At 45.6% G+C, this 25,896-nt stretch overlaps 1 protein-coding gene across 1 annotated transcript; it reads right to left on the reverse strand.

Moving 5' to 3' along the window:
• Positions 1–1,647: 1,647 nt before the first annotated feature.
• LOC103102567 (HAUS augmin-like complex subunit 7) lies at positions 1,648–25,896 on the reverse strand. Its single transcript, XM_056809227.1, has 11 exons — positions 25,592–25,896; positions 23,605–23,720; positions 17,493–17,560; positions 13,338–13,399; positions 12,576–12,670; positions 11,675–11,836; positions 9,954–10,041; positions 9,729–9,794; positions 8,901–9,104; positions 7,632–7,746; positions 1,648–4,535 (listed from the first exon to the last, which is right to left on the reverse strand). The coding sequence occupies exons 1-11, from the start codon at positions 25,742–25,744 to the stop codon at positions 4,453–4,455; spliced, it is 1,212 nt and encodes a 403-aa protein (XP_056665205.1). The 5' UTR covers positions 25,745–25,896; the 3' UTR covers positions 1,648–4,452.

A 25,896-nucleotide genomic window follows, 5' to 3' on the forward strand; every position in this document is an offset into this window, starting at 1 on the left:
AGTAACGGGTTAGTGTCACCATGGCAGGAAGTCTCTGGTGGAATATCCCAGGGCTCCGTGCCTGGCCTCGTACTGTTTAAGATTCATATCAGTGATTTGAGTGATGACACAGACAGCTAGCACTTATGGGGCTTTAAGGTTGCAAAATGACCTTGGAAGGTAGGGGTTAATGCTGCCCCCGATTTATAGCTGGGGAAACTGAGGCAGACAAAGGTGGAGACTTGTCCAGGGTCACACAGCCAGGAAGTGTCTGAAGCCAATTTGAACTCAGGTCTTCCTGATTTTAGACTCGGCACTCTATCCACTGGATTCTCTGGCTGCCTCAAGTTTCCAAGTGCTCTCAATTTGAGAGGGATGGTAACACACACTGGATGGGTGACAGAATCAGGATGCCAAAGAATCTCAAAGGGCCAGCTCATTGGGCTGAATCTAATAAGGTGAAATAAAATAGAGATAAATGCCATACTTGGGCACCAAAAGCAAACACCACAAATATAAAAGTGGGAGAGGAATGGCTAGCTGTGATGGAAGGGTTGGGGGCTTAATGGACTGACTGCGACATACATGACCAGTACAACAAAGAAACTAGAAAAGCTAACGCAGTTTTGTTCTGCATTAGGAGGGGGATACAGCTTCCTGGAATAGCGAGAGGATAAGCACATATCACACCATATCCATCAGAATGGAAACGATGACAGCAAAGGCAAATTAAGATCGTTGGGTACTCTAATGTCATATTGAAGGAAGCGTGGACTTTCAGGCCACTTTGGAACTATGTCCAAAAAGTCACAAGACTGTAATACAAATACAAAGACTAATCACCAAAGAGATCAGAGGAAGACTCACATGTAAAAATACACAGATAGCAGTCCTTTTGTGTTGTAGGAAGGAATCTGAAACAATGGTGGTGCTCACCAATTGGGGAATGGCTGAACAAATTACAAGATGTGAATAAATTGTACCATCCGAAATTATGAAAGTGATAGACTCAGAAAAACTTAGGAAGACTTGCATGAAATGACGTAAAGGGAAGTGAGCAGAATGAGAACAATTCATACAACAATTAATACTGTAAAGAAGATCCACTTGGAAAAATTTAAGACATCCAACGAATGCAATGACTAACTATAACTGCAGATGACAGGTGATAAAACAGGCTACCCACTTCCTGATAGAAATATGACAGAAGCACAGTGCAGAACAAGAGTACCCTGTTGGACATACAGAACCAACTGACGTATAGATTTGGGTTTTTGCCTTGGGGGTAAGGTTGTGGTGGTGTTCGGTTTTGTTTTGTTTTTAGCTGGAGGGAAGTGGAGGCTCTGACCAAAAAGAGATTATTAACAAAAGAAAAAATGTCTTCAATTCATTTTTTTTTAAATGTCGTCATGAGGGGACTGTTAAGTGGCTCAGTGGATTGAGAGCCAGGCCTAGAGACGGAAGGTCCTGGCTTCAAATCTGACTTCAGATATGTCCTAGCTGTGTGATCCTGGGCAAGTCACTTAATTCCGTCTAGTAGCCATTTTTGCTCTTCTACCTTGGAACCAATATACAGTATTGATTCTAAGACAGAAGATAAGGGTTTTTAAAAATCTGGACATGAAGACAGAATGCAATTCAGAAGGAGACAAAGATAAGCAAGATCACTTTGAAACTAACATGGTGATTTTATTATATGCTTCTTTAAAAATAAGGTGTACATAATTAGATTTGTGGTTTCATGTACAATCCTCTGTTTCCGTCTGTCCCTCGCTGGTGCTTGTCAATTTCAAATTGAAAACAACAAACAAAAAAAACCCCTTACTTTTTGTCATAGAATCCATAGTAAGTATTGTTTCCAAGGCTGAAGAATAGTAGGGGCTAAGCAATCGGATTAAGTGACTTGCCCAGGGTCACTCAGTCAGGAAGTATCTGAGGCCAAATTTGAACCCAGAATCTTGAATCTCCAAGTCTAGCTCTCTATTCACTGACCCACCTATCTGCCCCTTGTCAGATTCAAGTTAAAAAAAATAAATATTATTTTTGAAAAAGCAAAAGGAAATTTTAAAAGTGCAGGTATGGCCTCAGACACTTCCTAGCTGCGTAAGTCACTTAACCTCCACTGCCAAGCCTTTACCACTTCTTCTGCCTTGGAACCAATACACAATATTGATTCTAAGATGGAAGGTAAAGGTTTTAAAAAAAAAGTACAGGTGCTGGAGGAGGAGCCAAGATGGTAGAGTAGAGGCAGCGAATCCCTAAACTCTCCCAAAATTCCTCTCCAAACAACCTTAAAATAATGCCTCAAAATGAATTCTGGAGTGGCAGAACCAACAAAAGGATGGGGGGAGGCAATTTTCCTGCTCAATATAATTTGGAACTTTGGCAGGAAAGATCTGTTTCACTGCAGTAATAGGGGAATAGTCTAATACATGCCACACTGAGAAGCCAACATCAAGGCCCAACCCCAACATTTTAACAAATGTTAAAAACTGTTATTATGTATAATTGAGAAAAATTAATTATATTTTTTAAAAAGAAGAAATTGACCAAGGCTCCCTAAGAAAAATCCCTAGGACCAGATGGATTCACAAATGAATTTATCAAACATGGAAAGCCAATTAATTCCAATATGACATAAACTATTTGGAAAAACAGGCAAAGGAGGAGTCCTATCAAATTCTTTTACAACACAAATATGGTGCAGATACCTGAACCAGGAAGAGTAAAAACAAACAAACAAAAAAAAACAATAGGTCAAATTCCCTAATGAATATCGATGCAAAAAAATAAATAACTGAGAGTCTACCTGCCAGGGCAAACTCAGGAACACAATTACAAAACACTTTTCATACAAAGTCAGATTTAAACAACTGGAAAAATGTTAAGTGCTCCAGGTTGACTGAGTCGATATAATAAAAACAACAATTCTACCTACATTAATTAATACTTATTCAGTGCTATACCAAACTACCAAAAATTATTTCATGGAGACAAAATTCATCTGAAACAACAAAAAGTCAAGAACATCAAGAAAATTAATTTTTGAAAATGTGAAGAAAGGTGGCTTAGCCTACCAGATCTCAAACTGGAGCAGTAATCATCAAAGCAACCTGGTACTGGCTAAGAAATAGAGTGGTGGGTTAGTGGAATAGATTAGGTACACAATACACAGTAGTAAATGACCATAGTAATCTAGTGTTTGATAAACCCAAAGATCCAAGCTTTGGGGGCAAGATTTCACTATTTGACAAAATCTTCTAGGAAAACTGAATGGCAGAAACTAGGTACAGTCCAACATCTCACACTGTATATCAAGAAAAGGTCAAAATGGGTACATGACTTAGACAAGGAGTGCTACCATAAGCAAATTAAGGATGCATGGAATAGTTTAACTGACAGATCTATAGATAAAGGAAGAATTTAGGACCAAATAAGAGAGAGAATTATGAGATGTAAAATGGATAATTTTGATTATATTAAATTAAAAAGGTTTTGCACAAAAACCAATGCAACCAAGATTAGAAGGAAAGCAGAAAGCTGGGGAAATTTTATTTTACAGCAAGTATCTCTAATAAAAGACCCCATTTCTCAAATATATAGAGAACTGAGACAAATTTATAAGAATACAAGTCATTCCCCAATTGATAAGTGATCAGAGGATAGGAATAGGCAGTTTTCAGACAAAGAAATCAAAGTGATCTATAGTCATATGAAAAAAATGGTCTAAATCACTGTTGATTAGAGAAATGTAAACTAAAGCAACTCAATGAGGTACTTTATACCTATCAGGTTGGTTAATATGACAGAAAAGGAAAATAATAATTTTGGAGGGGCTGTGGGAAAAATAGGACACTAATGCACTGTTGGTGGAGTTGTGAACTGATCTAACCATTCTGGAGAACAATTTGGAACTGTGTCCAAAGGGCTATAAAACTGTGCATACCCTTTGATCCATCAATACCACTATTTGGTCTGTATCTCAAAGAAATTGAAGGAAAAGGACTTATTTATACAAAAATGTTTATAGCAGCTCTTTTTTGTGGTGGGAAAAAATTGGAAATTAAGGGGATGTCCATCAATTGGGGAATGGCTGAACAAGTTGTGGTATATGACTGGAATGGAATATTATTCTGCTGTAAGAAATGAGGAATAGGATGATGACAGGAAAACCTGGTAAGACTTACATGAACTGATGCAAAGTGAAGTGAGTAGAACCATGAGAACATTGTACACAGTTACAGCAATAAGGAACTCCACTATTCTCAGCAATACAATGATCCAAGACAATTCCAAAGGACTCATGACTAAAATTACTATCCACCTCCAGAGAAAGAACTGATGGAGTCTGAATGCAGATTGAAGCAAATTACTTTTTCACTTTATTTTCTTCATGTTTTTGTTTTTGAAAGTCTTCTTCCCCAACATGATACAGCCAAGTCCCAAGTAGTTGGGGAACTGTGGAATGGACATTTAACTTCCATCCTTACTTCCAGCTGTGTGAGGGTTGTCTTGGAAGATTTCGTAAATCCGTTTTAACTCTTTCATTTTTTCAACTAGGGGTGGGGAGAAGAGAGAAGAAAACCAAGAAGTTGAATGAGTATGCGATTCTTAGGAAACTCCTCTCTTTCTCTCAGGAACTTGTCTTATCAATCATCACCTCCCAATTGCTCCAAGATGGCCTCTCTTTCTCCCCAGTGCCTAAAAGCACACTCAGATCTGCCCATCCTGAGAAACTAAACCCAAACAAAGAAAACCAGCTTTCTCCTAGGCCCTAACATTTGTTCAAGCTATCTTCCCATGCCAGCCTCTGCTGAATTTTGAGAAAAGGATCTTTGGTACTTCCTAATCCCTCATTTCCTGCTTAACCTTTTGCAATGTGGCTCCCAGACTCACCGTTCTCCTGAGCCTGTTCTCTCTACAGGTCAATAAGGACCTCTTCATTTTCCTAAGGGCCTTTCTCAGGTCCTCATCCTCCTGCAAACTGCTATAACATTTGCCACCAAGCTGACACTCCCCATTCCAGTCCAGTCTCTCCTTGTCAGGTTTCCATGATTTGGCACTTTGATGTTCTAGCTGTCTGACCACTCCCCCAGGCACCTTCACTGGCTCATTGTCCTCCTCCTACTCCCCAATTGGGGCTATTCCCTCCAATTCTATTGCAGGCCCTCTTCTCTTCTTTCTCGCTGCTCATCCCCAGTGAGCTCATTCCCTCCTATGGATTCACTTCTCTCTAGGCAGGTGACTGACTCCAAAATTGACCCATCCAGGCCCACTGATTCTCCTCCCAACTCCCTCAGTTCAAAGCTGAATGCCCCTCATCTTCCTCCCTCAACCCACCCATTCTCTAAACTCACCCTTTTCTGTTCAGAGCACCACTATCCTCCCAGCCTCTTTGGTCCAATCTTTGACTCTTCCTTCTCCCCACCCCAAGTGCTATCAATTCGAACCCTACTCTTGTACGCCTTCCCTTCTCTCCATCCACTAGAGTTCAGGCCCTCATGGCTTCTCACTCATTCCACAAGTAGGAATGACACAGGTACTAGATAGCATGCCGGTCCTGGGCCTTGGGACAGCCTCTTGCCTGGACCACTGATGTAGCGTCTCTAGGGCTCTCCCTGCCTCCAGTCTTTGCCCTTCCCAATCTCTGGATCACTAGACTGTCCAAATAATCTTCCTAATGCACGGTTCCGGCCATGCCACTCCCCTGCTCAGAATCCTTCAGCGGCTCCTTTTTGGCCACAAGACAGAGGAGAAAGCCAGGCATTTCAGGCCTTCGACAGGCTGCTCCTTCCTACCCTTCCAGGTTTCTTTCACAATGCTGCCCTCCACACACTGTGTGTTCCAGCCAAATCCAATTCCATACTTGCTTGTCCTGTGAATTCAACAGCCGGTCTCCACTCTCTAGGCGGTTGTCTAGGCTGTCTCCCCTCCCTCCATCCCCGCCTTCCCTCTCTCCTTCACCTCAGCCTATTAGACTTCCTTGTTCTCCCTTCAGGTTTGAGCTCAGGTGCTCAATCTTGAGTCAAGCCTTTCCCCATTCCTTCCACACTCTCTCCCACTCTGCCTCCCTCAACCCCACTCCAAGCGACAAGGGTCCTCTCCCTTCACCAGGCTTCACATTGTCTCTCCTCAAATGCTAATACAACTTACCTTCAAAGAATCAAGTTTCCAAGAACATGTTGGACACCCCCTCGCTCCCATCCCGCCCTAGGAAAACTCCATGATGGCAGTGGGAAACGTGGGGATTCCCAGCACCCGGCAGAAGACCCACCACACGTTCGTCTGACAAATAACAAGGCACCCCACGGCCCCCTGCCCCAGAGATGTGAACCATTCCCCATCAGCTAGACCTCAAAGGTTTCTGAAGCACTTTGCTCAGAGGCCAGAGAGTTCCTGAGCTGGAAGAGACCTCAGCAAACATTTGTTCAGTCCTTTCTTTGTCTAGATGACTCAATGGGGGCTCAGAGAGGCATAGACATATGCCAGATGTCACCTTGCTAGGAAATGGCCCGTCCAGGGGCTAGCTAGGATGCTTCCTTCCCTCTTGGAACCCTCACTTCACGGTATTCCTTCTGTGCCATGATTGGGAGGGAAGGGAACAACCAATACCCTCAGGACAACCTATCCCCAGAGTGGCTGCTTGCCTTTGAAACGAAAGGATGTTCGAGATGGGAAAACCGGAGCCCTGAGAAGGAAAAGGACTTGGCCCATGCCCCAACGTAGCCCATTGAGGAGGCTTCCCAGTGCTGGCGTGAGCCTCTGAAGAGTCATCTCCCAACCAGCTGCAACAATGGAAGGCAGCAGAGGCCATCGCTACTCCCAGAAGTGTGAATTACCCAAGAAGGCACTGGTATTTGGCTTTAGAATGCATTCTAGCTTCCACAAGTCTCTGGCAAGGCCTGATATTCTAAGAATCTACTTCAGACAAAATGATGAAGCCACATTGTGCATTTGCTGAGTCAGGAAGAACTGGAAATCAGTCCCATTTCCCCTCACGGACCCCTCTTTCATTCTCCTTCCCTCCCTCTGTTCCCCCTCTTGGAAAAAGCCCCATACTTGGGACTGATGCAAGGTTTGCCCTCTCTAACCTGCTCTGCAGAAGCAAGGGAGTTCAATGGTTAGGCATCTGGGGACTTCTCTGCAAACAAAGGCAGTAGACCTTTAGAGTGGCCATGTCCCAGAAAGCCAGATGGGTCTCATCTAGTTCCCAAGTCCTTGAGCATTTGTTCAACACAGTTAGTAAGCATCTCTAGAGTGCTAGGTTCTTTGAAAAATGAAATGCTTCGATAAAGTTCAAGTCCTGCTTTCATGGAACCTGTAGTCTAGAAGACTGTCATTCTGTTGTGACCACCAGAGCCCTTCCTTAGTGGCACTGATATGAAACTTTCCCAGGAACCAGCAGTCTGACTCTTGCAGGGTTAAGAGAATCAAATGCAATAACGCTGTCAAAGTGCTTGGCAAACCTTACATTAATGACAGCTATTGTCATTTTACAAAATGATTGTTTCTGTTAAGAAAGGAACGGCAGGCCAAGTATATTGTCAAGACATGGCCCATTATGGAGTTCCCAATTCTCTTCCCAAGTAGGAGAGGCCAGATGGTGCAGCCTGGCCTGTCTCTAGTTTGGGGAACTAAGTGAGGCTGCATACCCAAGGTCACCATGCAGGTGTCTCCACCCAAATAGGCTTTCTCCCGACGTGGCTTCTCTGCTTTAGTCTCCACTTCCTCAGAGGTATTCGTGACTTCATTGACAGCTTTCAGCTCCTGTGATGGAAGCAGAGAAACAGGGGCCTTCCTTCTGGGAATGCCAATACTGAAAATGCCCTACACTGTGTCACATCCCATCCATTGAGACAAACCCCAACTCATCGCCCATGTTCAGTCATTTAACATCAGAGGTTTGTTCCTCTACTACAAACCTGCCACACGGCGGTCCCAGAATGTCCCCAAGGAGGGCACCCTCCTTATTTGCACTTTCCCGATAAAGTTCTAAATACCTGTGACGTGTCAAAACACCCCAACACTGTCGCCCCGTCTCCTAAAGTTTCCAAAAGCATTTGACTGCTGTGTTTTTGTGTTGCTGGACACAGCTCAACTGCTCACAGAGCTGTACAATTTTCTTTTTTTTTTAAACCCTTATGTTTTGGAATCGATATCAAGTATCAGTTTCAAGGCAAAACAGTAAGAGTTGACAATAGGGATTGAGTGACTTGCCCAGTCACAGAGCTAGGAAGTGTCAGAGGCCAATTTGAAACCAGGACCCCCCCCCCAATACCCCCGGCCCCATCTCCAGGCCTGGATCTCTATCTGCGGCCCGATTGTTACATTTTCAGTGTAAGCATTTACACCTCTGACATCAACAAACACTACACATCAGAGCTTGATTTACTGTTTTGTTGATTGTTTAGACTTAAGTGATGAAGAAAATGTTAATACTGAGGACTAAACTTCCAAGTGTTGCATATACACTATTCTCCTCAAAGAGCCAATTTAAACATTTACCAGGATACTGCTGCAAATTACTCACAAACATGCAACTCTGTCAGAAATGTGGAATCCCTGCCAAGTTTCTACAGGACCCGCTAAAAAAATTCTGGTTTAGAACATATCGGGGTGGAGGGGAGGCAACATCGGGGTGGCTCAGTGGCTAGAGAGCCAGGCCTAGAATTGAAAGTCCCAGGTTCAAATTTGGCCTCGGACACTTCCTAGCTGTGTGATCCTGGGCAAGTCACTTAACCCCTAATTGCCTAGCCTTTACCACTCTTCTGCTTCCAAGAGGGAAGGTTTAAAAAAAAGGAATATACTGTGGACAAATGGGAAAAGGGGTGCTCCTGTATCTGGTATCCTTCTCAAGGACCTAATGACAAGGCCCAATTCTGACCCATGTTCTTTGGGAACCAGTCCCTAAACAAGCTTACCTGCAAGAAGAGGGTCAGAGTTTCATATACTGATTGAAAGAGCAGACCACATGGACTGATGTGGGGTGCCGGGCGATGGCAGTGGTCCTGAAGCTCATTCTCAAAAACATGTATAAAAGCAGTGACCAGCTGATGGAAATCCGAAAGGATCAAGCCCAAGGGGCCATTGCCTTGGTGGGACATTTTCCCATGGAGGGGAGAACCCTGCAAAGCCAAAACAAGAGACTAGGAACTTCATTGTGGGGACTTTCCACTGCCGAGGCCACCTTGATCCAGTGGGTGGCATCAGTTGAGCAACGTGACCCTTTGTGTAAGAGATGGGCAGGAACTCATGAATGAGAACCGACCAAACACTTTCTAGTAGATCAGGGCTCTGCTAGGTGCTGTTGGGGATCCCAAAGGACATGGTGATGCAGCACCAGGACTGTGAAGAAGAATGTCCAACAAGGCCTGCCCTCAATGCCTCATACTTGAGAGGGGGCCAAAACTAACCCACCTCCCCACCATGAAATGGAATGAGGAACACGCATGATCAGCAAGCAAAACATGGTAATGGCTGCATGAACTCCATTTACTCTGGAGGCGGGAGACCAGCACGGGACTTCCTTCAGCAGAATGTAAGCTCCTTGAGAGCAGGGCCTGACTTTTTGTGCTTGTCTTCATAGCCCCAGTGCCTTGCACCCAAGCCCTGAAGAAATTTTCAAGAATGGAGTTTTCTCTCCCAAGCTCTGAAAAGGAGCATTCCTTATGGAAGCCAGAGCAAGGCATAACTCTGTGCTGGCTTGCGAGGGACCATCCATCTATCTCCCCTAGACTCAGTTTACTCACCTGCTCAGGAGACCTAGTGGGATTTGGCCAAAACAGTCTGTTGACACCATCCTTCTGACTGAAGACCTTGAGAAGAAAAGACCCAGCCGTGTAAGCTCTATTATTATAGTCCCTCATCTTCTCCAAATTCGGGCCTGTCATCCCACATTCCTAGGGTGGGGGGAAACCCTTGGCAGAGCACTCAGTACCCCAGCTGTCTGCTTCCTCTACTGCTCACTGTCTCACCTCTTCCTTGTGTGTCTGCAGCATTTCAGTGAGCTTGGTCAGTTTGTCGGAAAGCTCTTCCACTTTGGACTTCTTGGACTCCATTGCCCTTGGAGGAAAAACAAACATCAGTTTCCTGAGCATCCTCCTTGCCACGGACCAACAGCTGGGGCTGAGGACGTGGCAGACATCTCAGGTGAGAGCGACGGGGCATCCAGAGACCACAGGAGCAGGAATGAGTAAGTCCTTGGGACAGGACAGGGAGCAGATCTCCATCGGGGGAGCAGAATACATACCAGGGAAGGCGTTAAACTTCTGTGAGGGGCTCACCATTTGGTACAGTGGGGGCCAGGTTTGGGGAGAGAGGGAGTGGGAGCCAGGCATCCTGTACGCCTGGTCTTTCCCAAACGTTTGTCTCCTGGGGAAATCAGGTTAGGACAGAGATCAAGTAGGGGACAAATGAGTAGTGGTGTAGGTGGGAGAATGGGGGAAGGAGCATGGCAAGAAAACCTTCTGTTCCTTCTCAAGTCTCAGAAGGAAAACCTGAAGCCTTGAGAGTAGGATGGCCTCCAGAAAGGGGCTTTGCCTCAGTGAAGGAGGGGGCTCTGAGGGACTGATCCTCTGTATGTACAAAAGCCTTAGGCTTGGGGGCAGGTTTCAAGTCCTGCAAAGGGGGAACCATCTCATTTGTCCCAAGACCAAGGGTGCTCCAGGCTCCCAAACGTTGTGGAAGGAGCCACATCCATTCAATCCACAAACACGCTTCCTACATGCTAGGCCCTGGAAAGATGGCCTTGCTACTTTAACAAGCACCAGCATGATGGTCCCTAGGACTGTTGCTGGGCAATAGGGAAAAGAATGCATTATTTGCAGTCAGAGGGACTGGCTCTGCCACTTAACTAGCACGGGACACTGACTCAGTCACTTTCTTGGTTTCAGCCTGTTTCCTCATCTGCAAAATGCAAATAATCAATAACGATCCAACTTCAAAATACCCAAGGAGCCTGTGCTTTGTAAACTTGAATGCACAAGAGTCACCAGCCATCAGCATTAGGGTGGTTCTCCTTTCTACTTGGCAAAGACAGTCCAGGGGCAAATGGAGCCTTGCCGCTCTGCAGTGGGCCATGCTTGGCATGCCTTCACGCTAATGGGGGTGAGCAGGTACCAGGTCTCTCAATCGACCGAGAGCTGGGCAGGATTTTTATCAATAGTCCAGAAGGAAAAGCTCTGCCCTCTGCTACTCCCTGGCCCCAGGTCCTGGCCCCTGCTCAGTCATACCATCAGCTGGCCTACTGTAGCTCTTGAACTTACCAAGGATTCACAACCCATCATGGCCATGGCATCAATTCCAAAGGCATTAGTGGCCTGAAGCCCAAGCTGGGACCAGTGTACCTGCCCTTTGTCTAGGACAAATATTCTTGCAGGGAAGGCCTATTTCTGGAAGGCTTTTCATAATACAATGCACAGGAGGAAAGTGAGGATGGATAAGGAGGCAGAGAAATTTAAGAATGCGAGAGAAGGGAAGGGAGTTCCATTTCAGTAGACTTCATTTTTGGTTGAGTTGGAGTCCAGAAGCCATCTGCTGGGAAGGGAAGGGGCTAGCATTCTTTCCACTCTACCTCTCGGGACGAGGCTTTGCCAAAAAGGAGGCGGGGAATGGCACCAATTAACTGCAGCTTGGACCTGCAGGTCACTGTAGGGCTCTGGCCAATGGTTCCTTTCCCAATCCCCCAAGCACGTACGTTCTGTGAAGGTCCTCCTTTGTGCGACGACGGGACGCGTCCGTGTCCGCCGGCAAGGGGTTCAACTTGGGATCTAGGACCTCCTTGCGTAAACTTGGATCAAATGCCTTCTTCAGCAGCATTTTGTAGTCCTTTGGCAAGCTCTGCAAGTTCTCTTCCACACTGTACACGTTATAAATCACAGGGATTTCCCCAGTCAGAAGTGGGATAATGGGGGTCATGCTCTTCCCCATACCAGGCTTTGACCTCACCTGAATGTCAGGGACAATCCTTGGCCTCATGGATGAAATGCCTTGATTCAAAATCAGTTTCCCAGAGGCCCTTGGGGCCCTGGCCCCCTTCCTCTCCAGCCTCTCAGATTCAGATCCCATTGGACCCCCAAGCATTTCCAACCATTCTAGCCCAGCTACAGAGCCTTCCTCCAAGCTCTAAGAGCTTTACTGGCTGGCAGGGAACAATGAATTCCACACTGCCCAGCAGCACTTTCTCTACTCTTTCTTCTGTCCTCCCATACTGCTACTTCATTTCTCACAAAGAGGTTTTGTCTCTAACAGTGAGATGGCTCACTCTTTGAAACCAGGGGCACCAAGTCTTCAAAAGCTTTGTCTTCCCCAGACCATCTAGCACAGGGCTAGGCACACCGTGGTTGCTCAATAGTTTCAATCACCTCTGAGCCCTGATGTGACAAAAGAGGGTTGCCCTGAAGTCAGCCCTCGACTCCTCCATTGGAGGAAGTTTACTGGATGTCCCCCTCTACAGGCCTTTCCAACTAGGAGAGTCTCCACATCTAAGCCCATGTGAACAGAATCTGAATAATGGCAGAGAATCCATCTTCTTCCCGTCCCCTCTCCACCCCCCTGCCAGTACGAGACCTTCCAGGGGAGCAGCCCGGGCTTTTTACCTGGAGAAATTGCTGGCATATTCAGGGCCCAGATTGGTGACCAGATCAATTAACTTATTAAAGAAACAAAGTTGATCCTTCACCTCAGTACATCCCTGGAAAAAAGGAAAGTTTGGTTGGGTCTCCAAAGAGTGGCCTAGTAAGGAGAGTCTCTGATCACAGCATGTGCAAAGCTGAGTTCTGAAACTCGCTCTTCCTCCAGGCCTTTTTCTGCCACGGGAGCCACCATACACTCTGATCCCACACTTGGGACCTTGGTGGAACAGTGGCATCTTCCCTTTCTGTAGGTCACCTCCCTAGTCAACAGCTCTGGCACATCCCCAATACCTGTCCCCTTCTCACCACTGCCACTGCCACCCACCCCCTCCCCCCAGCACAAGGCAACAGTCTCCCCTCCCACTCCCCCCCACTATGGCAAGAGCCTCTCAGGTCACGCAGTAAAGATTAAGTCCAAAGCAGCCTCCCTGATGTCCCCTTTGGCGAATGACTTTCTCCCCTCTAACCTCAGAGAACTGGGGTGTGCAGCTCCTCCCTAATCCACTTGGTATGTCATACAGGTACAGTAATGACCCCTGGACTGTGTGCATACATGTCATGCCGCCCCCCCCAGCCTGAGGGTAGGACCACTGCCTCATCTAACCTCTATCGCCCTCTCCCCACTAGGAGCACAAAAGGGTGTTAACAAAGGGTTGGTGAACAGAGGGAGGGAGGCAGGGAGGAAGGAAGCAAGGACTAAAGGAACAAATGGGTCCTCTCTCTCACCTTAATGAGATCCTGGTCATTTGGCCCACACAGCATCAGTTCATTGCCAAGTTTGGTCAGCTCTGTCAAGATCAGAAGGACTTGGTTACTACAAAGAGAACTTGGAAAAGAAGACTGTTCCGTGTCTCCTCTCAATGTCCCATGTCCCAAAGCTTAGCTATGAAGGGGATTAGTAGCCCCTTTCTGAACACTGCTGTGCTCATAAGGTATCTCAGCTGTGCCCGATGTATGGGCAGGGGGGGAGGGCCTTCCTTTTGTGAGGGCAGAAGCTGAATCAGGGCTGACAGACACACTGGCATTCAGGGAGCTACAGGAAAAAGCACGGACCAGAGAAAATGAGGCACAAAAGTCACAAGGAGGAAAATCTAGGGAAGGGTGAGGCACAAGCAGAGAGGATGTGAGGATAACTTGGAAGGTCTGAGTTCTAATCCTAGCCTGTACCTAATTAACCCTCAGACTCACTGTGTGAGCTCAAGCTAGTCTCTTTCCCTCTATAGGCCTGACGTGCCTCATCTACAGAATGAGAGGTCAAGAGAGATGACCTCTATGGGTCCCAACACTTTGAGATCCTAAGAGGAAGTAAAGAACATCATTCAATCATGGGAAGAACCCAGGGTTTTGAGTCAGAAGGGCTGGGTATCAATCCCACCTCTGTAGGACTTTGGAAAAGTCACTTGTCCCCTGGGGGCCTCATGCATAAAATGAGACACTTGGATCAGATGGTTTTTGTGGTTTCTTCCAGTCTAAATACTATGATGCTGATTGAACAGACCTCAAACATCCCTTTGGGGACAAACATGCTACATTCTAAGCAAAGACAGGATGCATGTCAAAGTGAGTTCAGAAGATACAGGTGTGAGATCTGGAAAGAAAAGGATTAACTTTATCCAGGGGATGAGGGTGATGGTAGTGGTAGTGGGTGGAGAGATTTTATAATAGAACGAGATGCAGCCTGAGATGGTCCATGTTACTTGGAGAGAATCAGTACAAATAATCAGTCAGACCATCCCTCAATCTTGGAGGAGTCAGATTTATAGCTAGAAACATTTATCTGTGAACTACGTGGTCATGAGGTGTGGGTAGAAAAATAACAATAACAGCTAGCAGTTCTATAGTGCTTATTAACTGTTCCAAACCAGAGATTCAATGTTAATAAGGGACAGTCAACCCTGACACTAATAGTGGAATGTCTACTTGGGGCAACAGGAGGCAATAAAAAGCTATCTCAGCTGTTCAACTCTCAGATTTTTCAACTTTTTGAAAAGAACAAAGCTTTTTTCATTTCCAAAATGGAGAAGAGAAAAAAGAAGGTGAAAGTTTCCTGGTCACTGAGAAAAGAAAGTGGAAATCGGATCAATAAGGAACAAGCTTGAAGCAATATTTACATATGGGGAACAGAGGATTTTAGTTCAGTAAAAAAGTTTCTTGGTAGTTTGATGGGTACGGCACTAAATTTTTCCGATTATTTAGATCTTGTTTTAATTGTATGGAAAGTGTTCTGTAGTTGTGTTCATATACTTCCTGTGTTTGTCTCGGCAGATAGATTCCTAAGTATTTTATATTGTCTAGGGTGATTTTAAATGGAATTTCTCTTTCTAACTCTTGCTGCTGAGTTGTGTTGGAAATATATAGAAATGCTGATGATTTATGTGGTTTTATTTTGTATCCTGCAACTTTGCTAAAGTTGTTGATTATTTCCACTAGCTTTTTAGTTGATTCTCTAGGATTCTTGAAGTAGACCATCATATCATACACAGAGTGATAGCTTTGTCTCCTCATTGCCTATTTTAATACCTTCAATTTCTTTTTCTTCTCTAATTGCCACAGCTAGTGTTTCTAGGACAATGTTAAATAATAGAGGTGATAATGGGCATCCTTGTTTCACTCCTGATCTTATTGGGAAGGCTTCTAGTTTGTGCCCATTGCAGATGATGTTTGCTGATGGTTTTAGATAGATACTGTTTATTATTTTTAGGAAAGACCCTTCTACTCCTCTGCTTTCTAGTATTTTCTTTTTCTTTTAAACCCTTACCTTCCGTCTTGGAGTCAATACTGTGTATTAGCTCCAAGGCAGAAGAGCGGTAAGGGCTAGGCAATGGGGATTAAGTGACTTGCCCAGGGTCACACAGCTGGGAAGTATCTGAGGCCAGATTTGAACCTAGGACCTCCTGTCTCTAGGCCTGGCTCTCAATCCACTGAGCCACCCAGCTGCCCCCTCTAGTATTTTCAATAGGAACGAGTGTTGTATTTTGTCAAAGGCTTTTTCTGCATCTATTGAGATAACCATGTGGTTTTTTTTTGGTTTGCTTGTTAACATGGTCAATTATGTGGATGGTTTTCCTAATATTGAACCATCCTTGCATTCCTGGTATGAATCCCACCTGATCATAATGAATAACCCTCATGATCACTTGCTAGAATCTTTTTGCTAGTATTCTATTTAAGATTCTTGCATCTATATTCATTAAGGAGATTGGTCTGTAGTTTTCTTTCTCTGATCTGCTTTGGAATCAGCACCATATTTGTGTCATAAAAGGAATTTGGCAGAACTCCTTCTTTGCTTATTTTGTCAAATAGTTTGTATCGTATTGGGATTAGTTGTTCTTTGAATGTTTGATAGAATTCACTTGTGAATCCATCTGGTCCTGGGGATATTTTCTTAGGGAGTTCTTTGATGGCTTCTTCAATTTCTTTTTCTGATTTGAGATTAAGTATTCTATTTCTTCTTCTGTTGATCTAGGCACTTTATATTTTTGTAAATATTCATCCATATCACCTAGATTGCCTTATTTATTGCCATGTAATTGGGCAAAATAGTTTTTAATGATTGCCTTAATTTCCTCTTCATTGGAGGTGAGGTCTCCCTTTTCATCTATGATACTGTTAATTTGGTTTTCTGCTTTCCTTTATTTCCTTTTATTAGATTGACCAGTACTTTGTCTATTTTGTTTTTTCAAAATACCAGCTTCAAGTCTTACTTATTAATTCAATAGTTCTTTCATTTTCAATTTTATTAATTTCTCCTTTGATTTTTAGGATCTCTAATGTAGTCTTCATCTAAGGATTTTTAATTTGTTCACTTTCTAGTTTTTTTAATTTGCATGCCCAATTCATTGACCTCGAGCAGAGGATTTTAGGCAAAAACCAGGGACCCCCAATTCCTCTCTCTGACCTTCAATTCCTGCCTCTATGAAATGGGAGCCGGGTTGGACTTTATGACTTCTTAGGGCCCTTTTGGTTAACACTCTGTGGTTTGATTTATGAATGCAAGGGGAAACTGAGATCACTCTTATGAAAAGGAATAACAAATTCCTGTTTTCTCCCTCTGTAATCATCAGTTAGACTACAGCCAATTCTGTGTGCATCCAATAGGCACGTGTACAAAGAGAGCTGGGCATGGGCGACCCTCTCCAAGGTTATGTCACCTTGGCAAGTGAGGCTGCTTTCCTAACAACTGGCTTTGTCATGGTGCTGGCTGTGAAGAGGGCAAACTGAGGAGCCTGGGGCGGCACCCCAATCAGCTTCATTAGCCGTGGCGCTGAACGGGGACAAACTTGGGGCAACACACAATTTTCCCTCTTAAATTCCATCTGGTTTCAGATGGGGCCTCAAGTCTTCAATCCATTTTGAAATGGAAAAGTTATTCACTGTCTTAAGGGGCTGAGACTTTGCTCAAATTTTCCTTACGTTCATAATTGGGCTGAGAACGATTTCTGCCAAAAACGGAAAGCAAACAGGAGGTTAGGGAGAAATCTCTGGGAGACCTTGACTCCAGTGTCGGTTCTCAGGAATCCCACAAGTAACATCTGTATGCAGACAGAAGTGTACGCCCACACTGATTGCACTGGGAAGGGACAAATAATGTCTGACTCTCACCTACCAGCACCATGAAAAAAGTCTCCTCAAGCCTCTGGCCCGGCTGAGAAGGTGAGCCTTATCCCGACTCTCAGTCCCCCTTTCCAAGCCTCGCACGCAAGGCCTAATTCTAGGAAGCTGTATAAACATTCACAGACTTTCAAGTTGCTCAGATGGAAATAGTCTCTCTACCAAGAGAAGCAATTAAGTGTGTTTGCTTAACAAAAGCAGACTTTGGCTAAGTCCAGAGTTTTCCGGGCTATAATACCCAATGAAGCCCCTGACATAATGCAGTTATACCTCGTATTTTCTCTTTAGCCTCAGGGTCCGGCACAGTTGCAATGGAATCCCCAAAGGGAGGATACAGTCTAAAGGGAAAGAACAAACTGTCAGTGACATGATGTTATAGCTTACAAGGAACAATGAGTTTCACAGTTCCTTTCTGGCTTGACTTCATTTTCTACCTCTAAAATACATAGAAAATCTCTATCTTGAATATAAGTCAAGCTAGCTAGGTTGCAAGAAAGGGCCATGGTGGGAAACTAGGTGACTCAGTGGATAGAAAGCCAGGCCTAGAGATAGGAGGTCCTAGGTTCCAATCTAGCTACAGGTGCTTCCTAGCTAGGTCACCCTGGGCAAGTCACTTAACTCCCACTGCCTAGCCATTACCATCCTTCTGCCTTAGAGCCAATACACAGTATTGATTCTAAGTAAGGGTTTAAAAAAGGGGGGGCGCTATAGATGGCAGAATTAGGGCCTGGCAGGGGATGCAGCACGAAGCATCATATTTGCTTATTTGATTCCTTTACCTCATTAAAGGCTAAGGCATCTGAGAAAGAGTTGGCCCCTTTTCCCTCATAGGGGATGGGTTAAAAAAAATTACTCTTACAGGGGCAGCTAGGTGGCTCAGCCAGGCCTAGAGATGGAAGATCATGGGTTCAAATGTGGCCTCAGACGCTTCCTAAGTCACGTAACCCTCATTGCCTAGCCCTTACCATTCTTCTGCCTTAGAAACAACACATGGTTTTGATTCTAAGATTGAACATAAGGGTTTAAAAACAAAAATCCTTACCTTCTGGCTTGTAATCAATTCTAAGACAGAAGGGCAGGTTCTCCTGACTCCAGATTTGAACCAGTTTTCCTAACTGCAAGCCCACTACCAGAGGCCATGCTGTCTTTATCATATATAGAAGCATTATTATAAGAGGAATTCTGGTACAGTAAAAAAAAAACCCTGTTGTAGAATTCAGGAGATGCAGGCTGGCATCTCAATTCCCTCATTTATTACTAGTATCATCCTGTAATCTCTCTGAAACTTAGTCTCTTCATCCTTCAAATGGGGCCAATTCCATCCTCACTTACATCATGGAATTGTTTGGGGGGGGGGGGAAGGGAAGCCAAATTAAATAACAGACATCAAAATATTTTCTAAACTGTGCTCAGCAGGAGAAAGCCGTTTTAATTCATTGGGCCTAGATAGGTATCTTCATTCAAACCTTGCTCCAAAAAGTTCTTACTTTAATGAATCTAATAAGTAACTATTTATAACAGTAAATAATAACTTGGTACTTTGGCGACATGGTGTACAGTGACATTCAGGAGAGGCCATGAGTTCCAATCTCACCGTGGAAAGCCTCCTCTCTGGCTTACTTGAAGAGTATACTGCCCCAATAAAATGTTATTTTGATAACTGAAATATATATATATATATATATTTTTCAGTTATCATAAACATGTCAGTTATCAAAATAGCATTATATTGGGGCAGCTAGGTGGCTCAGTGGATTGAGAGCCAGGCCTGGAGACAAGGGGCCCTGGGTTCAAATGTGGCCTCAGATGCTTCCTAGCTATGTCACTTAACCCCCATTGCCTAGCCCTTACCACTCTTTTGCCTTAGAAACAATAGGGGTTTAGTAAAAATAAAAATCAGTCATATTATATCCCTATGAGGTCATAACTCAGGTAAAAGGTGCCAAACACCATCTCTCAGTTGAACCTTAAGGTTATATAAGCAAGGTACCACACTACTCCCTTAGTGGACGTCAAGGACCCAACAGGAAACAATCTGTCACCCAAGCACAAGCGGTCCCTACTTTTTGCCAATTAGATGGTTCCATGTCACCTGATCTACGCCTGCCCACATGGCACACCTCACCTATTCATCCCTCCTGCTATGTAGGGTTCTGCCAATGGCCCTGACCTCTCTCCAAAATGGACAGTGCATAATCCTCATCTGCATCGCCTCTCCTATGACCCATGGCACCTTCATGGTAGGATCAGCTATACTTACAAACTCCAATCTATGGAGTTTGAACAAGGGCCCCACACACCAGGCACTCACCCTAGGGGCCAACTGCTTTGTGCTCCCTCTGGGATAGTCAGATTCCCACCCTGTGAGTGTGACTTACTGCTTCCCTAAGAGGAAGCATTATCGGAAGCAAGCAGTCAGCTTAAGTCATTTGCTTCTTGGAGGTTCTCATGCTCAGAAGGCCAAGATCCAATCAATTGTCCACAGCTGTGTTTCTGGACATGAACACGCACACAGTAGGAGCCTTACTTAAAGGCCTTTTAGTGCGGAGGATGGAGGTGGCACTTCCACCCTTTTTCATGAATAATACCAAATTTCCCTGGTGTGCCACTCCCCACATTTTACACAGGTCAAGACCGAGGCTCAAAGAGGAGGAAGGAAGGAATTAACCAAATCCCTCCAGACCCCCTGCTCAGAAATTGTTCCCAACAAAAACCCAATGCTTCCCCAACAGGGCAAGGTAGCATTGGGGAAGGCCAAGATGCCCGAACTCCCCAAGCTAAAGCCACACGAACTAAAGCCACTCTGGGCCTCAGACACAAAAGGCACCGCCCCAGACACCAGGTCCTGAGGGCTGAGGCAGGTAATTAAATGTCCATTTTCCACATCTCAATTGTACAACCTGTGACTTATTAATCCAATCATTATCCACAAATGGAGAGGGGAGGCAGCCTGTCATTTAAAATGTTATGAACACTGCTTTGTTCAACAGCTGCGCACACTTATGCCTAGCCTTGGTTGCTAAGGAAACATTCCCAATTAGAAGGCACAAACAGAATGGAGAATACTCATAGGCTTGCTTTCTTTAAAAACAAACAAAACCATTCCAGCACCCCCCAAACAAAAACCCAAATGACCTTATTTGGAGAAGTAGTTAATCAAAGTCTACTTTATTGGATGGGCAGAGAACCAAGAAAAGAATCAATCAACAATGTCCAAGGTCTTCCAAAAAAAAAAAAGGCAAGGCTCTCAAGGAGCAGCGGGAATCCATATGGCCATCAGTTGTACAAAACAGGGAATCCTGACCAGGCGCTTCTGCTCCCTGCAGCAAGGACTACTGCTTTCCCAGAAGGTCCCCCCAAACCAGCTGTCTACCTGGGAAAGACTTCCCCCAATCCCATGTCGGGATTGCACCGACACCGGCTTACTGGGCAATTGGCAACAGGGAGGCACACAAATTTCAGGGAATTTTGCAGTCAGGGAGAAACGTTGTCAAAACCCTAAAATTTGGGAAAGTTTGATCAACACGTAGTACTTTATCTTGTATTGTTTTATGCAGAATGAAATGAATTAATGAATGTCCTTTGATGTTCCTGGACTCTGTAGGATTTGGTTTGCCGCTAAAAACATCCCCTTTCCCACATTTGGAGATGGTGAAAGCCTGGTTAAAAACTGTGACAGGGCCACTCCATCTCCACTGTGGACAATCTTACCACTGGGCACCTCCTTAGGCTGGGCACTTTGTTTTTTTTTAAATAAACCCTAATCTTCTGTTTTAGAATCAATACTAAGATTCGGTTCCAAGGCATAAGAGTGGTAAGGGCTAGGCAATGGGGGTTAAGTGACTTGCCCAGGGTCACCCAGCTAGGAAGTGTCTGAGGCCACATTTTAACCTAGCCCTCCCCTCATATCCAGGCGTGACTCTCAATCCACCGAGTCATCCAGCTGCCCCTTGCTTGGCATTTCTTGTCCCATGTCCCAAAAGCTCAGAGCTGCCTCAACCAATCAATCCCAAAGGAATACTTGCCAAAACACTCTGACAAGTGGTTACCCATCAAATATCTTTGCAGAGAGCATCAATCCAATAGAGCAAAAGTCTTCCTTAGTCTCTTTTCATGTGTATTATAGAGATCAGAACAAACTAGAAGAGGAAAAACTGGTATAAAGTTTTTAAAAGTCAGGGTTGGAGGGGGCAGCCACGTGACCAGTCCTAGATATGAGAGATCCTGGGTTCATATCTGGCCTTAGAAACTCCCTAGCTATGATCCTGGGCAAATCAACTGTCTAGCTCTAACAGTTCTTCTGTCCTAGAACCGATATCTAGTAATAGTATCAATTCTAAACAGAAGGTAAAGGTTTAAAAAAAAGAAAGAAGGAAATGAGTTTGGATTGCCAGGTTCCAATAGTATTCCTCTGTGAGCCTAGACAAATCGTTTCCTCTCTCTAGGTCTTAGTGTTGCTAGTTGTGAAATGAAGGAGTTTGGCCTAAGCTTATCTCTAAGGACTCCCCTTCCTTCTACTTCCAGTTCTGCCATTCCCCAACTCTTAAGGACTCTCCCAAATTATTCATTAATACAAGCAGGAGCCAAGTTGAACACCCAAACACTTTGCCCAGCTCTAGTTGGGTAGAGGGGAATGGAAAATGTATTTGGGGGTTCTTTGAGGGGAGGGGCATTACATGAAGATGGCACAATATGAAAAAAAAAGAGTGATGTAGTCAGATTTAAGAGACCCAGGATCTACTCTGCTTCAAATATCCAAGTGGCCATGGATAAATCAATTATCCAGCTCAAAACCCAGTTTCCTCAGCTGTAAAATAGGGATAATACTTCTATCCATCTGCCCTGCAGAGTAGCTATAAGAAAATCACTTTGCAAGCCCAAACCACAGTCCATCTCTTTCTCATTACTCATGGAGGTTCAGGCCCTCCTCACCTCTAGCCTGTAGTACTGCCAAGGTCCCCAAAATGGTCTCTCTGGTTTGGGTCTCCCTCAAGGCTCTCCCTTCTCTAATCCCCACCCCACCCCCAACAGCCTCCAAAATAAACAGTCTTGGGGAAGCTAGGTGGCTCAATGGATTGAGAGGCAGGACTAGAGATGAAAGGTCCTAGGTTCAAATCTGACCTCAAACACTTCCTAGCTGTGTAACTCTGGGCAAGTCACTTAACTCCCACTACCTGTCCCTTACTACATAACACTGATTCCAAGACAGAAGGTAAGGGCTTAAAAAAATGAACATCTCCTTTCCAACAAACCCCAATGGTTCCCTCCTGCTTCAAAGTTGAAATCTAAACTCCAGTTTGGCTTTACATCCTGTCCCCAACATATCTTCACTAGTCTCCTTACGTATTTGCTGTTCTACACATGCCAGAGGGGACTGCTCCCTTCCCCCTTTCCACAGACTCCTGAAGACATTTCTCATGTGACCCACCCCTCTGCCCAGCAACCCAATGGGTGAATTTCCTTCCTCCCCTGCCTGGGATAAGGCAGGAGGCTCACATGCAACATGAGGGTTGCAGTTTGGGCACTTGGTCTCTAAAACATTCACCATCACTGCTCTAAGGTCTAGTCCAATTGGTCTTCCTGCTATTCCTTGCTCACACACCACCTCATCTCCACACCTTAGCATATCACTCCTCACGCCTAGAATATACTTCCATCTCCCTTTACTTAATTCAAGACTCAACTTAAATCACACTCTACACAACATCTTTCATGTGCTAATACCTCCAAGTTTTAGACTCCCAGCTCCCTTTTCTTTCTGAGAGGTATATATATATATAAAATATAATAAAATATATATACACATATAACAGATACACACACATACAGTGGTGGTGTCTTTTTCAATTGTGTCTGACTCTTAGTGAGTCCATTTGGAATTTTCTTGGCAAAGACTCTGGAATGGTTTACCATTTTCTTCTTCAGCTCATTTTACAGAGGAAGACATGGAAGCAAACAGAGTGAAATGGCTGGCCCAGGGTCACATAGCTAGGAAGTATCTGAGGCCATTTTTGAACTCGGGAAGAAGAGTTCTCTTGACTCCAATGTATCAACACTGGGCCAGGCTACTAGCTGCCTACACACATTATATATGTACCTGTTTTCCAATGGAATTTTAGTCCCTTGTGAAGAGGGACTTTTCATTTTTGTCTTTTGAGCTGCAGCACTTAATATGGTGCTTGGCATGTAATAAATACTAGTTGATTTAATGATTTGTTCTGTGGCCATTCTGTACCTGGCTCTGGACCAGGTGGTTTTTAACTGATTGCTTTTAGGATAATTTGGAGCCCTCATTGCTGAAAGCTGCTTTAAAATGTGATTAGCACCTTCTCTGTAAGAGTAAGAAGACAGTTGCTCAGGAGAGAAGAGGCAGGGGCATTACCTTATGAACAACCATTCCAGAATACCCAAACGGTAAATTGAGGGAGTACACAGGAACTCTTTTATTGTCTTTGGTCCGGTAATATAAAAACCCTCAAGGAAGGGGCAGTCTATGTCCTGAGGGGAAAAAATCAGATAGATTTAGATATTACAGACTGGAAGAGCTATTAAGAGGCTATATCTAGCCCAGCTTCCCACCCCTACTTAAGTCCACCTACAGTATATTTCTAAAAATCAGTCATCCAGGTTCTCTGTGACCACTTTCAATGCAGGGGCAATGATCCTAGTTGTTAAAAAGGCTTATGTTTACCTGAAATCTACCTCATTCATTTAACCTTAATTTGCTATTACCTGAGAGATATGCCATTAGAGATGGCAGAGGATAAAAAAGATACAAATAAAATATAAATAAAAAGATAAAATTTGAAATCATCCCTGACCTCGGGGTATATAAAGTATGAAATGCTTCACTCTAACAGAAGCATTAGAAGGCTTTAAGGGAATAAGAGATCTTTTCTGGCTGCAGTGAGCAGAGACTTCCAGAAAGGAGCCTTGGAAGAATGCTTGGGGCATCCCTAAGTTTTGTAAATTCTTAAAAGTCACACAAAAGTGGGAGCTGTATATTCCTGGGGGGGGGGGGGGGGGGCTGGGAGAACATGTGGGCAGAGGAAAGGAGGGAGGCAAGCAAAGATATGTTTGTGTGAGGCCAAGTGGGCCAGTTACAATGGAGTCCAGGGTGTGTGAAAGGAGATCAGACTGGAGAGGCCGTTTTGTGGTCAGAGGGGAGTGGCCTTAAGGATGGATTAGGATTTATTACTCTATCTGAGGATCAAGGTACTAGGGAGCCCTAAAGCTTCCTGAGCTGGGCAGTAGCCTGAGAGTGGGAGCTGTATGGCAGAAAGGAGGTGCAGAGCAATCCTTCCCACCACGCACTTATGGTGGAGTAGAAGGATGGATTGGAGAGGCCAGGCGCCAGGGACTTGAGGGGGAAAGTGGGGGCCTGCAGGGAGCGGCTCACTGGGAAAGAGGAGAGGGATGGGGCAGGCCCAGAAGGGCCCGAATTCGCGATTCAAAGGCAGCTCTGCCATTGCCCTTCCCTGGGCCTCAGCCTTAGCTTCAGTATGGATCCATGTCCCCATGCTCTGCAACGGCGGGCCCACGTCCCTCCATTCACCCCCTACAGCAGCAGACCCTCCCGCCCCGCCCTCCCCCCACGTTCCGTTGTGCAGCAGGGGACTCTTCCTTCCCCACGACCAACAGCAACAGACCCTCCCCTAGCCTCCATATAACTCTCCCCCTCAGTGTAGTAGGGACCCTCTTTCCATGTCATCCTCATCCCCCGCACCACATCAGCCCAAATCAGTCTGTCCCCATCCCCTTCCCCTCCCCCGCTCTGCTGCAGCGGACCCTCCCACGATCCTGTCCCCCTCCCCTTGCCTTCCCTCCTCTCCCCCTCCCTATTCTGCAGCAGCCCATCTCCCTCCCCTCGACACCTCTCCCCCTTCTGCAGCAGCCCGTCCCAGTCACCCCCCCACCCGCTGCAGGAGCCCATCTCCCTCCCCTCTCTCCACCCCTTGCTCTGCAGCAGCCTATCCCCCTCCCCTCACTCCCTCTGCAGCAGCCCATCCTCCTCCCCTCACCTCCCCCCACCCCTCGCTCTGCAGCACCCTGTTCCCCTCCCCTCGCCTCCCCGAGGCTCCGCAACAGCCCATCCCCCTTCTCTTCGCCTTTCTCTCTCTCTGCAGCAGCCCATCCCCCTTCCTTCGCCTCCCCTCGCCCCGCCACCCCGCCCAGCAGCAACCAGTCCTCCTCCCACCGCCTCGCCACTCCCCCCTCCCCTCTCTGCGGCGACCCATCCCCATTCCCTACCCTCCTACAGAAGCCCTTCCCCTTCCCCCACTGCAGCAGGCCGTCCCTCTCCCCCTACTCTCCGTTTTTCAGCAGCGTCCCCCTCCCCTCCCCCTCCCTGACGCCGGTGAGCCCCGCACCTTTAGCCTGTCCAGGACCCTCAGAGCCTCCAGGGAGAGCTGAGACTCCTCCTCGTCCTCGTCCTCCCACTCCTCTTGCCACTGTTTTTTCTCTCCTTGCGCCGCGTCCTGGTCGTTGTCGCTAGCACCGAGTCCCTTCGAACCTTCGGCCATTGCCCCTTCAGCTCCTGGGAGTCAGAACCGACCAGGCCTCAGAGCCGCGCGCTCGCCCGGCACGTCTTCCTATTGGTCGGATCTGCTGATGTCACGAGGGCTCGCGCGCAGCTCGCATCCAACCACGCCCACCTGACCCTCCCCGCCCCTCC

Source organism: Monodelphis domestica, chromosome X, assembly GCF_027887165.1.
Source record: "Monodelphis domestica isolate mMonDom1 chromosome X, mMonDom1.pri, whole genome shotgun sequence".
Lineage (NCBI taxonomy): Eukaryota > Metazoa > Chordata > Mammalia > Didelphimorphia > Didelphidae > Monodelphis > Monodelphis domestica.

What these genes read in the sequence shown, in the direction of transcription:
- LOC103102567 (XM_056809227.1), bottom strand. Translation starts at nt 25,744, where the DNA reads ATGGCCGAAGGTTCGAAGGGACTCGGTGCTAGCGACAACGACCAGGAC. An exon ending in GGCTAAAGAGAAAATACGAG is followed by an intron (nt 13,400 to 17,492) that starts GTATAACTGCAT and finishes TGATCTTGACAG; the next exon opens with AGCTGACCAAACTTGGCAAT. An exon ending in AAGGAGGACCTTCACAGAAC is followed by an intron (nt 10,042 to 11,674) that starts GTACGTGCTTGG and finishes TTTTCCTCCAAG; the next exon opens with GGCAATGGAGTCCAAGAAGT.